Source organism: Myotis myotis, unplaced genomic scaffold (assembly GCF_014108235.1).
Source record: "Myotis myotis isolate mMyoMyo1 unplaced genomic scaffold, mMyoMyo1.p scaffold_m19_p_6, whole genome shotgun sequence".
NCBI classification, from domain to species: Eukaryota; Metazoa; Chordata; class Mammalia; order Chiroptera; family Vespertilionidae; genus Myotis; species Myotis myotis.
In genome coordinates this window covers 14735769-14752298 of record NW_023416368.1, presented here as the reverse complement: position 1 = coordinate 14752298, position 16530 = coordinate 14735769, and the positions used below count along the sequence as shown (strand labels likewise).

The 16530-nt window shown below is 51.0% G+C and overlaps 1 protein-coding gene across 10 annotated transcripts in view; it reads right to left on the bottom strand.

Moving 5' to 3' along the window:
• EBF1 (EBF transcription factor 1) overlaps positions 1-5713 on the bottom strand; it is a 391060-nt gene extending 385347 nt beyond the window's left edge. For 9 of the 10 annotated variants that reach the window (XR_004968347.1, XR_004968348.1, XM_036314282.1 and 6 more), the window contains exons 1-4: positions 5545-5678; positions 3235-3391; positions 2615-2678; positions 1962-2017 (exon numbers count right to left, since the gene is read on the bottom strand). Coding sequence is in view for 8 of the 10 variants with exons in the window: in XM_036314282.1 (XP_036170175.1) it covers positions 1962-2017; positions 2615-2678; positions 3235-3391; positions 5545-5678 (411 nt within the window). In the remaining 2 variants the exon portion in view is untranslated. Of the gene's footprint in view, positions 1-1961; positions 2018-2614; positions 2679-3234; positions 3392-5544 lie in introns of all 10 variants that reach the window. The other variant, XM_036314278.1, reaches the window with a different exon arrangement.
• Between the last annotated feature and the right edge of the window lie 10817 nt (positions 5714-16530).

The following is a 16530-nucleotide window of genomic DNA, read 5'->3' as shown; positions in this document are numbered from 1 at the left end:
AAAATGATATTTGATGTGTTGCTTTATAAAAATATAAAAGATTATTCTCCCACCATATGAAAGTGTGTAAAGTCAGTTCATTTCATAATGGGAAAATTGATTTTTGGTAGCACTTTTTGTGTAAGGGGTCTAATATAAAGTTTTGAGAGAAGTTAATCACTTCAAACATGTCCTAATTTTGTGCACCATACAACTGTTGCTTTCATAGTGCTGTCTATAATTTAATATTTAAGTTGTCAATGTTGCATAAGCAGACAGGCCTTATATACTGGTATGTGGAGATTTTTTTATCTTTCAAAAAGTAAATTTTAACAAATACATATGGAATACATATTAGAGTTCATACTTTCCCCACCCCCTCCCATCTTTTCTTTCCTGGGATGAGAATGGCAGGAAAAGATAATCAAGGTATCAAAGACAATTTTTTTCAAACAAAACATCACTTAAGACATTTTTGTTTTGATATCGTGAAAAAAACAACTGTTATTGAAATCAGGCTTTTGTTTTCTGCTTGGCAGGGGGGGAAAATTAACAAAATATAATCTATCCAATTAAAAGGGAATTCTCCTATATAATTATAAAAACCAGTAAATTAAAAAAAGACTAAAACTATCAGTGTGGATTTACTCTGAACAATCAACCAAGAGATAACTAGATCTTCAAGAAAGTCCAATTTTTTTTTTGCAAATACTTGAAATAGATTTCAATAAATATTTATTATCTTAAAAATATGTCTCATACTCTTATTTTCTACTTGGTTCGCAATGAAATATCAGGTAATAATCAAAATTAGCTGTTATTAAATTTATTCTTGCTGATAGATTTTAAACCTTACAACAGCTTAATGGTGTGCATTTTGTACAACATATTTAAGCCATGCTTATCTAAAAACAAATTTTAAATATGTTATGTATATCTTCATTTGAAACCTTCCAAACCAATATCAATGAAAGAAGATCACCTCCCTTATTTTAAAGGGAATATTTTTAAATCACAATCAAGCAAGTTTTAACCCTCCTACTGAATTGGTAGTTGGTACACAATGGATAACTTTTCTCTTTGTTCTGATTTCTTTCCCTCACCCAATAAAGCTGTCTTCTTTTTTCCGTGACTAAGTTCTCCAACTACCTAACCAGCTATTACTTAGTTCTGAAACTAAACTTTTCCTTAAAATTTAAAAGAAATGGGAGGGGGAAAAACTCCTGTGCCTCATTAAAACGTCAGGCCTCTTTTCTGACTGGGCTCATAATTGTATCTTTTAAACCATAACTCAACCTTAATGTATACCGCTTGACTCAATGCTTGTTGGGGAGCTTAAGAAATGCCGTCTATGTACCTTTAAGACCACAAGCTCACTCATGCTGCCTGGCTTCTGGCCAAACTTGGAGGCAAAGGCAGGAGGATTTTTGCAAAATATCCTCTAACAATTGTCGCTCCCTCTTCCAACACACCACCACCACCACTACCTCCTCCTTTTAAAAAATCTGTGAAGTGGATCATCTGTGTTCTCAGCCCGCCTCACCACTCCTGGAGAAGCTGCCTTTGCCCCCACCCGCTCCCTCTACCCCAGGCCTCCTGGGGGAGGCCCAAGCGGTTTGGGTTTTACACATCTGGCCCACTCTTCACCAGTTTCCCGGGACACCTTGTGCGGCCCCTGGGGCACCCGGCGGGGTCAGGCAAAGTTGAGCCACATTCTCCCCACTCAGCAGCCCATCGCCCTAAGGTCTGCGTTTCCCTTCCCTTAGGAGCGAGCCGTCGAGCCACGTTCCCCACGCGGCGGGCACAAATGCCTGAATGCATGCGCACCTGGAAGGCGGCGCCGAGAGCCCGGGTCCGCGGCCGGCCCTGACGCTGAGAGTTCGAGTCCCAGCCCTCTCGCTGGGGAGTAGCCAGCTTCTTGACTCCCCTAAATGTTGCGGCCCTAGAGTACCCCTGCGGCGCGAAATGAAGAAACAACTTACTTGTTTTGTCATGGAGTCAATGAGGCGCACGTAGAAATCCTGTTCGGTCCTTATCCCTGGGGGGACGGGGGACAAGGAGAATGAAGTGAGAGAGGATCTGCGCGAAAACCAACAAACAAACAAGCACAAGAGAATGGGACTCCAAGGCCCCCAGAAGCACAGCCAGGACCCCCTTCCCCAGGGTGCGGAGAGGGGCCTCGGGCCTGGCCCTCGCCAGCCAGCCCCCAAGCCCGCAGCGGGGAACGGGGCCGCGCCCCACCTGGCCACTCCGCCTTCCCACGGCGGGGACCCCTCTGCGCGCTCTCCCGTGCCAGGACTTTGGGCCTGGAGTCCGGGCTAAGCGGAGGGAACCGGCCTTAGAAAGGGGAGGAAGGGGAAAGCGGCCCAATGAGGGCCGAGGAGCCACACCTGGCCCAGGTAAGCCCAGGCCCGACACGCCCGTCCACGGGCCGCTCAAGGGCTTCCCAGGTGAAGGTAAGCCCAGGCCCGACACGCACGCCCACGGGCCGCTCAAGGGCTTCCCAGGTGAAGCCTCTGCAGGCGAAACTCGGGTGAGCCAGGCCTGAGCCTGGCTGGCGCTCTCCTCCCCGGCAGTTGCCCGCGCCCCCACCCTCGCCCCGAGCCCCAGGTGCCGGCGGCGCTGGGAGCCTCACCATTGCTGTAGAGGAGCTGCAGCCGGTAGTGAATCCCGTTGTTGGTCTTTTCGCTGTTGGCCTCCTGGGTCGCATCAGGACGCAAAGACACAAGGGACGCAGGAGAGAGGTCGGCGTGAGCTCGTGGCCTGACTTCGAGGCCACTTTCCCAGCCGGGCCCCTGGCCGGGGAGCCGGGACAGGCCCGGGCACAGCAGAAACTGCGGCCAACCGGGATCCCTCTGCCGCCCCCCAACCCGACCCCGACTGCTCCCTCTTCCCCTCCAGAACATTCCGTGGAGCGCGCACAGGCGATCCCCAGCCCCTGGGGGCTCGGGCCTGGGCCAGCAGAGGCCGGAGCCGCACGGGGTCGCGCAGTCGAGGGCGGGTTCATCCCGGGCGCCCTGGGCTCTGGAGCGTGAAGCCGGGCTCTCCTCTCTCCAACTCGGGGGGCTCCGCGCAAACTCTTTTGGGAGCACAACGTCCCGGACAAGGAGCCGGGGTGCGCCCCGGACGGGAAGTGGCTCGGGGACCCCGCGCCCGAGGGTGGGGAACGCTTGGCACGGGAGGAGGAGCGCGCCCCCAGAGCGCCTGGGCCTGCTCCCCCGCCGGGCGCGGGGCAGCGGCGCGGCGCCCACTTACTTTTTCCTTCTCCACGAAGCCCACGAAGGCGGTCCTCTCGATCTCCACGGGCTGGCCCTGCCTGTCGTAGAGGGCCAGGACGAAGTGGAAGAAGTTGGATTTCCTCAGGTTGGAAGGCGGCTGCTTCTCAAAGTGAGCCCGGGCCAGACCCACCCCGCTGCGGCCAAAGAGGCAGAGTTAGACGGCTACACGGGACACCCACCCGCGCGACGCCTGGTCGCCCCGTCCCCACGGGCCTCCTCTGCCCCCCAAACGCCCGGGAGGGGCGCCCTCCACTCCGGCGCCCCGTGCCCACCCGACGGCGGGATTGGCGTGTGCTCGCGCGTCCTGTCCTCCACGCGGATCGCAGGACGCGCCCCCCGCCCCCCAACTCGCAGAAGCGCTGCGAAAGTTTTGTTGGGGTTTTGCGCGGGAGGTAAAGCATTGACTCCGACCTGACGCGCGCTGCGTGGGGAGACAGGAGCGCGGCCGTGAAGGAGGTGAACCCGCGTACGCGGAATAGAGCAGTTCATTGACAGCTTAGAGGGAGGGGGCATGGGAACCGGTTCCCGCCACCCCCTCGACTCTCCCGCCTCAGCTCCGTGGGCTGGTGAGGAGGGATGGGGGACACGCTCAGCTGCTCGCTGCGGAAGCCATCCTCCAGGAAACCTCATGCACCCCTGCAGGCGCGGACAACCGGCCTCGGGAAGCCACATGCTCCCCACCCACCCCATAGAGCATGGAGAGAAAAGGACTCTCAGGGTGGAACTCGGAGCTGTCAGGGGTGGTCATTGTGGAAAAGGGACCTGGGGGTGTTTTGTGTTTGGTGCTTTTTTAAAAAAAGAAAAGAAAAAAAGAAGACCTGTCCTGACAAAGTTTCTCTGTTCCGCAGAAATCCTCACACTCGTTCCAGAAACCCTAAGAACTAAGGCTGATGGCTCAGAGCGCCCACCCGGGGCTAGAGGCTGGGGCGCCCGGGGAGCAGGGCGGCGGCCACTGACAGCTCGACCTGCCCGACACAAGCGCGCACACATACACACACATACACACGTGTCACACACACACACACACACACACTTTCACTTCAAGCCCAGTTATCCAACTCACTCTCACTACCTACCACCCCCATCTTTATACACAGTGGGGATGGAAACAGTGTTAGCGACACTTGTCCGCAGCCCAGAGAAAATAAGGATGATGTAATTAGTCATCTTCCTTCTTCCCCTTCCGCCCTCTCTGGGTCCGATAAGGCCTGGGGCCGCCAGATCTCCCACTCCCTGAAGCCCAGCTGGGGGCCTAGAGGGGTGGGGAGCAATGGCCATTTCTCAGTTGGGAACAGGAGTCCCCAGAAAGAGTGCTGAGGGTGCCCAGGAAAGTTCCCCCGTCAATCTCCAAGGGCAGTGCCTCAAGGCGACACAATGTAGCATCCCAGAAGCCAAGAGTGGGAGAGGGGCTAGAGGGGCCATGGAGACAGAGGGTGGGGAAGACTTCTAGGAGATGTCAGAATTAAAGTTGGGAGTTGCTGATCTCCGGAGTGGACTGAGAAAAACTGATAGGAGAAATAAGAGAAGATTCTGGGGCAAAATGAAAACAGAAAAGAAGAGAAAAAAGAGGGTCAGGGATGGGGAATGAGGGGGAGGAGTGAAGAAAGAAGAGGAAAGAAAGGGAGGAAGGAAGAGAGGGAAGAAGGGAAGAGAAAAGGAAGGGAAGTTAAAAGAAAGGAAGAACGGAAAGAAGGGAGAAAAGAAGGAAAGAAAGAGGAAGGAAGGAGGGAGGAACAAAAGGAAAGAAGAGAGGGAGGGAGGAAAGGAATGAAGGAAAAGAGAAGGAAAGTTTTAAAATGAGGGAAGACAAAAAAGCAAGGCAGAAGGGAAGGGAAAACGAAGGAAATAAAGGAACGAGAAAGAAATGAAAGGAAGGAGGAGAAAGAAAGAAATAAAGAGAGAAAGAAAGAAAGAAAGAAAGGAAGAAAGGAAGGAAGAAAAGAAAAGAGAAAGAGAAAGAAAAGAAAGCAGTCATAAAAACACAGATATCCAACATCAAGCTGGTGAGACTCTCGCCTCTTCTGGCTTAAAACAAAATGAAAACAGTCACAGACCCGGCAGGGGAAAGTGCCGGCAAAGCGTGGGCTCCTCGCGGGAGCTCCCGGCCCTCCGGCCTCAGGCGACTAAGGCAGCGCGGCCCCGGGAGCACGGAGCCCGGGAGGCGAGCAGAGCGGAGCGGCGGCCGCACCAACGCGGCCAGGCCCCGCGGCGGCCGCCGCCGCCACCGCCTCCCGGCTCCTCTGCTCGCGGCTTGCCTCCCCGGCCGCGGTCCCCGAGCGGTACCCACCTCTGCGCCGCCGTGTTGGCGTCCAGCACCCCGGCGCCCTGCATCCACGTCCGCACCGCGTTCATGCCGCTGCCCAGCGGCTCTTCCTTCATGCTGCTTCCACTCCGTTGGATGCTTTCCTGAATCCCAAACATGAAAACAACCTTTTCTTGTGGAAAATCTCCTCCCCCTTGAAAATATTAAAAAAAAAAAAAAAAAAAAAAAAAAAAAAGGAAAGAAAAACGCCAGCCAGAGATTTTTTTTTTTTTTTAAGACGGTGAACTCGCGTTAGAAGATCAAGGCGGGCTAGAAAGCAAATTTTTAAAAAATGTAAACCGTCGCTCAAAACTGAGCGATAACCCGGAAAAAAAGGCAGAAAAAAAAGAAGGGAAAATCCAACGAAAAGACCAAAAAAAAAAAAAATGAGATGTATGCTTGGCTGTTGGGGGTTGTTTGGTTGGTTAATTTTTGGTTTGGGTGCTTTTTTTTTTTTTTGCTTTTTTTTTTTTTTTGTAAAGAAAACAGGCCGGTGGAGGGCAGGAGGGGCTGGAGTTTCCTTTTGCAGAGGTACCCTTCACTTGAAGAAGCAGGAAGAAAAAAAAAAGCCCTGATGGCAATTTAAGAAACAATAGACTCAACTCGCGCTGCCGGCTTTGCTACTTCAAGTGTCATTTTCCACAACCAGGCAAGTTTTTTTCCTCTTTCTTTTTTTCCCTCCTTCTCTCCCAACCAAAGATGTTTCTTTCCTTCAGTGCGTATAGACGAGGAGGACGCTGGTTGCCGTAGACAGATACACCAGAGAGGGAGATTGGGATGGGGGGAAGGGGGGAGAAAGAGGGAGAGAGGAAGGGGGGGAGGGAGAGAGAGAGAGAAGGAGAGGAGAGGGAGAAAGAGAGAGGGGTGGACCCTGCTGGATGGAGATTCTGTTTTCTCCTCGCTAAAATAGAAGTGATTTGCAGGCTTTCCCTATGGAATCCAGTTTGACTCTCCCCAGAGCTAAACACAGGCACACTAACCCCAAAGGGAGGAGGCGGGGCCCGCGCCTCCCAGGCCCGCCCCTTCATTTGCATAACGTCATTCTTCCGCCTCGCCGCAGCCAATCGCGACTCAGGAGCCTGCTGGCTCCCAATGCGGGACCACGCTCCCTCATTAACATCCCTCTCCCGGCGGCTCCCGGGAGCCGGCCAAAGTTCCTCGCAAAGTGGCGAGCGAAGGACCGCTGAGCTCCAGCGTCTGAGCTGGAAGGAGCGGGGCTGAGCAGGGCAGAGCCTGGCCAGAGAAGGGGGACAGAAGGAACGGGTGGGGATATTCTTCTCGGGGATTTGAGCTGGGATCTGCATCCTGGCCGTTGCGGTTTAGCATCCTCGCCGCGCCCTGAGCGCGCTGGCGGAGCCCAGGCTGCGCCCTCCCAGGGCCGCCGCCCGCGTCCTGCTCCGCTGTTCTGGGACGTCGGGGGCAAAAGTGGAGGAGACGGGAGATCCCGGGCAGAAAAAGCAGGACGCGCGTCCCAGGTGCCCACCTCTTCGCTTTGAGGAGGGGGGTGGTGGGGTGGAAAATGGGTGCTGGAGGTCGGGGCTGGTAGCTCGCGGAGGGTACTGCCTTCACGCTGGGAAGGGGGGGGAGGAGGGGGGGCGGGCTCTGCCCCTGGTCTGGCCTCTGCAAACGCTTCTCACTTGGGCGCGCTAGTCTTGAGGCCGCAGGCTTTTGAGGCACTGTCCTCATATGCTCACCTCCCTCGAGTAATCCGCGGATGTGTAAACGGTGGAATGAAGGCTCTCACTGGAGCCGTGTCAAGATGCCTCTTAAAATTGACTCAGATTTGATCCCCAGCCCCTCATCCCCGCCCCCAAAGTAGTTTTCCTTTAGAAAGCAACAACAAGGCCTCTGAGTAGTTGTTTATTTGGTGTAGGGTTTCTCTCATCCTCATTTTTTTTTTTTTTTTTTTTTTTTTGTTAAAATGGGGGCGGGCTTGACCAAACCCTCCCAAATTCTGCCCCTGGCCTATGTCAAGAGAGAGACTGAGGAAAGCAGGAAAGAAGGAAGGAAAGATCTCCTACCTCAGGCCTTTGGCATGTATGCTTGAGGCTGGCAAAGGAAATAGGTAGATGTTTCTGGGTAATGTGCCCCATCATTTTTTAGCAGGTTGTAACCTCTAATAAGCACATGATGAACTTCTGTTTCATTGCCCTCAAAGGAACTCCCTGGCTGCAGCCAAATCTGCTAAGGACTCCTTCGGGGAAATTCTTTGCCAGAAATCCAGGTCCCCTTTCTGCTGGCCTTGCTTGGCCCTTTGATTTAGGAAGCTCATAGGGTCAGTGATGGAAAAGTACACATGCCCATGTTGAATGGAATGGAGACAGGCAAGAGTTATGCTTTGTACTCTTGGCAACGCAGGAAAATGGGAGCCACTTCCTGATTCCCAAACTAGATGAAAGCCTGTGTTCCAGGCCTATGAGTACATGGCCACTGTCCTCAAACACTGCTTTATCTCCTATGCACAAAGCCTCCCAGCTCTCAGACCATCTAATCAGGACCACTAGCATGCTCATCACTTTCTCCCAGGTACCATAATTCATGCCATCTCTTCCAAGACACTCCTGAAGAGCTCTGTCTAATCCACCAGGATTCCCACAGCATCTACCAGAGTTCCTGGCACACAGTGGGTTCTCAAGAGGGACATGTTGGTGCAGAGAACTGAAGGATTATAGGTTTGTGGGGAGGAAAGAGAGGGAGTTGGACCTTATCCATCTCTTTAAAATTTAAATACATAATTGAAACTGGGCCTGCTGAAAACTTCCCAAAGTTCCAAGCTTAATCTCAAGGCCCAAAGGGTCCTCAAGAGCCAACCTCTCCCCCTGATTGCTCTGAGGGGATCCTTGAAGGGAGGGGGACCAGGAAGCAGAGGCTACTGTCCTATCACTGAGTCCCAGATAGCCCTGGTGTAAGACCCAGGCCTCCCTCTTGGTAATTACCTGAGCCTCCATTTTACTCTGCAGTAAATAGTATTCAGGACTCCAAATCGAGTTGGGTGAGGAATATACCCCAGTGATAGGGAATACACAATTGGGGACAAGATCACTGCCAAAGGCAGGTGGTAAAGGTGCCAGAGAAAGGAGAGATCCAGTCTCTCTGAGGACCAGGATCATGAGGCACAACAGATGGATTGGGGGGGGGGGGGGGGGGGGGGAGTCAAGGAGAATATAGCGGCACTCCACAAATGATGGCTTTGTTGAGGAGTCTGAAGCTGCCTGGTTCAAAAGAGAAATTGGTCTGGAGAAATCGAAGTTTTCAGCAGCCCAATTCCTGCCCCAGCGCCAGTCATCTTCAAGCATTAAATAAGAAGAGGCAATCTCCATATTTGCCAGGCCATAGAGCAGAGGTTCTCAACCTGTGGGTCGCGACCCCTTTGGGAAAACACATATATAATTACATATTGTTTTGTTATTAACTATTATGCTTTAATTATGTTCAATTTGTAACAATGAAAATACATCCTGCATATCAGATATTTACATTACGATTCATAACAGTAGCAACATTACAGTTATGAAGTAGCAACAAAAATAATTTTATGGTTGGGGGTCAGCACAACATGAGGAACTGTATTAAAGGGTCATGGCATTAGGAAGGTTGAGAACCACTGCCATAGAAGGAGGGAAAATAGGAGGGGGCTGGAATCTTTTGATAAGTCAGGGGCCCTGTGGCTGTGTGGGGGCAGCAGTGCCTCACCCGGGATGGTGAGCACACTTTATTGTCATCTAGCAGAGTGTAGCCATAGCTTTTCTTCTGGTGTCCTTGTGCTTTCAACCTGGGGTTCTCACCCAGTAATAAGTGTTCAAGTAAGAATTCCTTCTTCCCACCCACAGAGAAGGCAGAAAAGAGACAGAGAAAGATGACACCCAGGCCAGCAGAGCCCTAGATTTTGGTGAATTTCCTCTAGTTCAATATTTGGTAAATATTGAACTCAGAACTGCAATTTTAAACTTTGAAAAAATCCCTTCAACACTTTTCGATCTTCCCTGATGTAAGGTTAGCACCCCCTCCAGAAGGCACAGCATTCCTGGGGGGGGGGGGGGCGGGACTATAAAGTATGTCCTGGTTTCATCTTTTTCCCGTTATAGCCACATCTCCAGCGAGGAGAGATACTTGTGTGTGTGTAATCTTGCCCAGGCTTTATAGCATGTCTCTGATGTAACTTTAGGGTAGCTTGTAACAGTCATCCCCAACCCCACTCATCAGCCTGATCATATGGGAGGGTGGGATAGACAGGCAGATTTCCAGGTTTTGTCCAAACCTGCAGAATTCGGGGGGAAGAAAATGTGTTGGGGGGGGAGGGGAACCTGTACATGAGGAAAATATACAGCAAAATGGGTTTATACGTGGAAAAAGCAATGGGAAGGGAAGGCTTGATATTTCCCCCCTGGACTCAATTCTCCAGCTGAGCTCCTCAGAGTTTCTTTCCTGGTAGAAGTGAGCGTCCTCAAAACCCCTCCTTCTCAGTTGCTCCAAGAAGCTCAGGCCCAGGAAGCAAGCCGCCAACACCCCCTCACTCCGAACTTTGAAACCTTCTCGCTTTTGGATATCCCAACCCCCGTAAGCATAGGGAAATCAATACCCTGTCCTGAAGGGCAACAGTCGACACAGAAATTTACGGGGGAGGGGGTGCAGGTGGAACGATCCCCACCAGCCCCAACTCTCGCCCCAAAAGAGCAGAGGCAAGAAATACTGCCAAACGAGAAATACTGGGGCGCCGGGTTGGAACAAACCTGGCCCGGACGTCCCGGGGACAGAGGATCCTCTCTGCTCGCCCGCCCCCAGGAGGCCAGACTTGAGACCTCTCGCTTAGGAAATTCCCTGGATCTCCGTTTCCCTTGAGAAGACGGGCCTCCACAAGGGGCCGCCTAGCCCGGGCAATGTCCGCTTCCTTTTGCCGCTAGCCAGAGACCGCCGAGAGGGAGACCAGAGGACAGATGCCTCCTGCTATGCGGAGAAGAAGCAAAGGGAAAGGTTGGGGGGAGTGAAGGGGGGTGAAGGCCGAAGGCGCCAAGTCCCTCCGCACGCCGCCGGCTCCAAAGGCGTCGACTGGCCCCCTGGAGCCGCGGCGGAGGGTGAGCAGAGGCCAGGCGCAGCCCCAGGAAGAGAGGAATGGAAGTGGGTGGCAGCTCGAAGCCCCGGGGAAGTGAGGACCTGAACGCGGCACAGCCCCGCAGGGGCTCCTGAGCGGCCTGGGACGGTGGCGGGATGGCGGAGCAGCAGGGTCCGGTGGCCCGCGGTCTAAACCCTGCCCCTGCCCCGAAGAGACCTCCGTCCGCTGCCCTCGGGGAGCACGCGGGAGCCGCAGGCCCCGGTTGCTCCGGAAACCCGTCTGTTCTCCCTCCTCGGCCTCAGCCATCGCTGGCAAGTGTTAAAGGGAAGGGGTCATTTCTCCAACTGATCGCAAGTTTTCGACCCCGCGCTGCAGACAAGGTCCCCTTTGCTTGCCCCATCTGAGGACACTTCCAGCCCCTGGGATCCCCCCCCCCCCCCCGTAGTACAGGCAGGGAAACCGAGGCCCAGGGAGTGACAGAGATACCCACAGACAGCTAAGAGGTGGAGAGCAGGCAGACAACACGGGGGCGGAGGGTTGGGGGTTGGGGGTGGGTGGGGGTCAGTCCGGGGCTTGTGAGCTCTTATTCTGCCTAGGATGAGGGCTTGGGGCACCGGGTTGGAACAAACCTTTCCCAGACGGAGCCTGCCCACTCTCTGGGGTTTCCCCTGGGCGGTCCCCAGATAAGAATAGATCTCATTTGCTGAAGGCTTTACGGGCATAAACTCACTGAATTCCCACAACAGACCTAGAAGGCAGGTAAGATCGCTCCTGTTTTACAGGTGAGGAAACAGACGCCCTGCGACTGAAATGAGTCAGCCTGTTCCGTCCACCCGGCTCATAAAGTCGCCACGCCCCAAATTACCCCAGAACCTGCGCCCTTAACCTTAGCTCCAAACCCCTCCCTCAGCAGCTGCGCCTCCGCCCAATGCTGGCCCCCCGGCGCGCACAGATCCCTTCCGCTTCCAAGCCCCTGGGTATCCAGGTGACAGAAGAGCTTGGGTGCCAGTTGCCTCCTGCGGGCAGGCAGCAGAAGGGAGAGAGGAGGGGAAAGCAAGGACTGTGCCAAGTCCTAATTAGAAGACTGGATGTGTGTCCCTGCGGTCAGATAGGGACTCATGACCCTCCTGGCTTCCCGGGATAGGGCGCCAGGGTTGCACCCACTCCAGCCCCTGCTCTGCCATCTTTGCTAAGTGAACCCCAGTCATCTGCTTCTCCCATTCCTAGCTGAGGTCTTCGAGTTCCAGGCGGGGGTAAAGTCGCTGAATTGAAATGGGCTAAACACGAGACTTTGGGGGGATGCTTGAGACACCCATCAGAGGACAGAAGTCTGGGCACCTGCGGATGTGCTCTAATGGAGGTAGACCAGATAGCCTTGGCATGGCCATAAATAGCTAAAAGCTAAACGTATTCTGAGCGGAGAGAATCCAGTTGGGGGCACTGCCCGGAAAGGATCTCCCAATCCGAGGCTGTCGCTGGGTGCGACCGCACCTCACCCGGGCCCTTCCCCAGTCCTCCAACCCACACTATTAGAAAATGGATCCGGGAAGGGCCCTCGCTGCTACGGCAGAAAGGGGCTCAAATACGGAGGAGGGAGCTCGTGGCTCTTTAGAAATTAGCATCCCTTCAAATGCAAATCCATTTGCTAGAAACTGAGGCCCGGGAAGATTTGGAGAGGAAGGGAGAGAGAGCTGTAGGCCTGTTTACTTGTGGGAGAGTGGGGAGTTTAGCACAAGGTACCCAGGTCACAATTCATACATATTTAGGCACCGCGCACTGCTTGGAGGTCTGTGTTAGCTACCGAGAGGCGAGATGCGTGTGGTGTGAGTGTGCAAATATGCTTGTCTGAACGAAGAGTGGCTGCATATTTGTGGGCCAGTCCAGTAAGAGCGTGTGCCGGTGAGTGACAGCGCGCACTTGGGTGCATGTGTGGGCGTGCATCCAGGAGGATTGTTGCACACAAGCGTGAGTACGCGCGTGCACATGTATAGTGTGTGCATGTGCCAAGTGTCTTGTTTATGCGAGTGGGTGTGTGTGCCAGAGGATCGTACTCTTGTGGGTGAGCCTGAGCCCAGACGTGGTTCGCGTGTGTCCATGTGTGCATGTGAAATGCAGCAAAGAAGTCTCTAAAATCTCAGGTCCGGTCAAAAGCAAGGCGCAGGCAGGGTGCAGACTGATCACAGAAGGGCCGGTGTGGAAACTGTTGCTCCTTCTGCCTGCAGGCAGCAGGAAGCCGACCCGCCCGGAGGCTGCAGGTTAGCGCCCAGGGCGGGCGAGCGGGATTCCCACGGGCGCCCCAAAAGTTTTCCAGGACTGCGCTCGCAATGATCCCTGCTGGACAGTTCCACGCTCTTAATGATTATTGATGCCGCGTGTCCTAAAGGAGACCGCTTCCGGGTTATTTGCTTTTGTATTTATTATCTTTATCACTGTCATTATTTGGTGGCTGTATGAAGATCGTGCCCAACCGAGCAATACACCCCTGCCCCGCCTCTTGGAAGCCGCCCTGGGCATGCGGTGACCCGTTGGCGCGCGAATCTCCTCCTTTCGTGGAACCACAGCGCCACCTCGCGATCCCCTGGAGTTCCACTTCGCAGGAGCCTCCAGGTTCCCCAAACATGCCTTGCCTTCGCCTAGCCGCTATACCTTCCAGGAGACTGGCATGCCTACACCCTTCTCCACCTGAGAAGCTGCGCTCCCACGGGCTCAAAGTTCACCTCTTCTGTGAAACTTCTACAAACCCCTCTAGGCAATCATTCTTGCCTTCCCTGTTTTCTCTAGTGCTCATATCACCTTGGACAAGAAATGTTTAAATGTCTGTCCTCTCCCCAATCAAGAGCTCCCCAACAATGATTATTGTTACTGTTGTGTATGGTAATGACAATGCAAATAACAAGTAAAACCTACTATTTACTGAGCATACTATGGAGCATCTTATGCAATGTGCTGTTCATTATAAGCACTTTTATTATCTCATTTAATTTTCCCAGCAAAACCATGAAGTAAGCACCAATATAATTTCCCCGCTGCAGTGGTTCTCAACCTTCTGGCCCTTTAAATACAGTTCCTCATGTTGTGACCCAACCATAAAATTATTTTCGTTGCTACTTCATAACTGTAATGTTGCTACTGTTATGAATCGTCACGTAAATATCTGATATGCAGGATGGTCTTAGGCGACCCCTGTGAAAGGGTCGTTCGACTGCCAAAGGGGTCTCGACCCACAGGTTGAGAATCGCTGGACTAGAGAGTTCTTGTCCAAGGTCACATTGTAGAGCCCAACCCACGTCTGTTTGTCTGGTGCAAGAGCCCACTTTTCTTAACTTCTTCGCCTTGCAGACTTATTCAGCTCTACATGCATGGTCTTTAAGATAGGACCAGGCACAGAGTGGGCATTCGTATACTTATGAATAAATGAACCACCTCCAGCTTTCATTCCTTCTTCTCTGAGAGTTGGGCTATAAAAATACTGCAATTATCAGATACCTTAACTGAAATGTTACTACAATGATTTACCCCCAAAGAGTATTCCTTTACTCACTAGCTAGGTGACCTTGGTCAAGTCACTTCATCCTCAATTTCCTCATCTGTGAAAGGAAGTTTGCTGTGAGGATTAAATGAGGAAAAATTGCCAAGTACTTGATATAGTCCCTCATACTGTGGTCAGTGCTCAATAAAATTTTACTATGATATCATTATTAATGATAGCTTTAAAAACTAAAGCACAAAACACAAAATTCACTTACCCCTACTCACATGGAATTCACTGTACCTCTGTATAAAATGATCTCACTGTTATGTCTTCATTTTCATCTTGGACATAAAATGTGTAATAAAGTATGTTTATTGTGTTTGGCATGTTCATGTTAACCTTGCTCTGTTATAAAATTTTAAGGGGTGGGGGGGATGATATAATTAAACGGTCAATCAGTGGACATTGACTCTCACCCTTTCCTCCTGCTTTGTAGATTTCTACCAAGAAAGATTTAAAGAAAGACTATAAAAAAATGCTTATTATTCTGGAAAGTACAAAACTCTATTTTTTAATTTAGGGGACATTCTGAGCTACTTGCGTTTTCCCCACCTGAAACACTTTGTTTCTGGTAATATACAAAAAGTTTAAAAATATGTATCTAAGCAAATGATTGTACCCAAATAAAAGAAACAAATGAGGGTTGTTTAAACATATTCCAGACCTTCGGACATTTCCCCAAAAGGCTAAGTTTTAAAGGTTCGTGGTCTTTTTTATTTTTTAAATATGTTTTTATTGATTTCAGAGAGAGGAAGGAAGAGGGACAGAGAGACAGAAACATAGACCGGCTGTCTCCTGTACGTCTGCCCCCTTACCACCCCCCAGGGATCAGGGATTGAGCTGGCAACCCAGCAGGTGCCTCACCCCGGAATCTAACCATCAACCTCCTGGTGCTTGGGTCAACCGCTCAACCACCTAGCCACGACGGACAGATGGACGGATGGACAAGTGTCTCTTTTTAGAGTGACTTATTAAACAATTACTCCTATTAGCAATTTAAATGAAAACTCTTCTGTTGGATCAGGCTATAACTTCCCTACTATCAAATTATTTCAGAAAGGCTGTTGACTAGCAGTCATGTCATAAAGAAGTTATTCTCCTCAGTGAAATGAGTCTAATAAAATCCACAGAAAGCATAAATGTGCCTCCCTATTTAGTTGGCCCATAATGACTTTCTAGAAACTTCATCTCAACCAGCCCCAATTTGGTTTCCTTCATTTGTACCGGCTGCCCATTCTATGCAATACTCTTATAGGAAGATGAAGAAACAAATTCAGAAAATGTTAGCTGCAGCAAATTAATGTGTTGAATGATTTTATTGTGGAGTTGACAGATATTTTATTATCCTGATTTGGGATTTGATTCATATTGCTGGTATGAGACACTGGCTTTTTGTCATTTGGGGGAGGGGCCTTTTTTTTCTCTCTCTTTCATTCCTAGTATGGTAGTCATCAGAGATGTTCATCAAAATCAATTTTTCTTCTTCCAGGTGCTTAGTAAGATGGAAGTATTCTGACCCCCCTGCATTTAGATGTGACCCTGTGATTTGCTTTGACAAATGAGAAATTAGCAGAAGTAATATGCATTATTTATAGGCTGGAGCTTTAAAAACACCTGTGCCACAGATACAGGTGACCCCCAGATGCCGTTTCCTCCCCCTGCCACTCTTTACAAAGATAATGCAGAGTGGAGACCCTTCGAGCCCAGTGGACTTCTCGCGTGAATGGGAAATAATCTTTCGTTACTGTAAATCCCAGAGCAAACCGAGCCTCTCCTGACAAATACGCCTAGGAAGGGAGCACACCTTTCCTTTCCTTTTGGTGGACAGGGTGAGAATTCTTCTCCTAGAGTACAGTGTAGACTTCCACATCTAATTAGGCAGAGCAATCAGATAATGAAGTTACTCCATCTGAAATCTGTTTCTTGTTTTTCATTTAATTCATACATTTCCTGTGAGTCAAAAATACTATTTAGAAAACTCTGAAATGGGGAAAACAATGGAATTGTAGAAATGCTGAGAAGGGTTGTCAAAATCATTGCTGGACCATCTTCAAGAATGTCCAGGGAGCCCATTGCCCACTTTGCAGGTACAGAATGAAGGGAATTTCATAGGCTCAGATTAGATTCAGTTATATGGAAGAAACATTTCTTCCTCCATTGTGTTCATTTCTATAATTTCAGGTTGGTGGAGGGGAAGAACACTTGGCTAACTAACTTGTGCTTAAGGACACCATCTAGGGCAAGTCATTTAACTTTGCTAGACCTTACTTTCTTCATCTGAAAAATAGGAGTGCCAGACAAAATCAGGGTGCCATTCCCTTCTATCTACAAAGCAAGAATTCTGGGATATTTGGGTGATGGCAGTTTCAGGAGTCAATCCTACCATAGA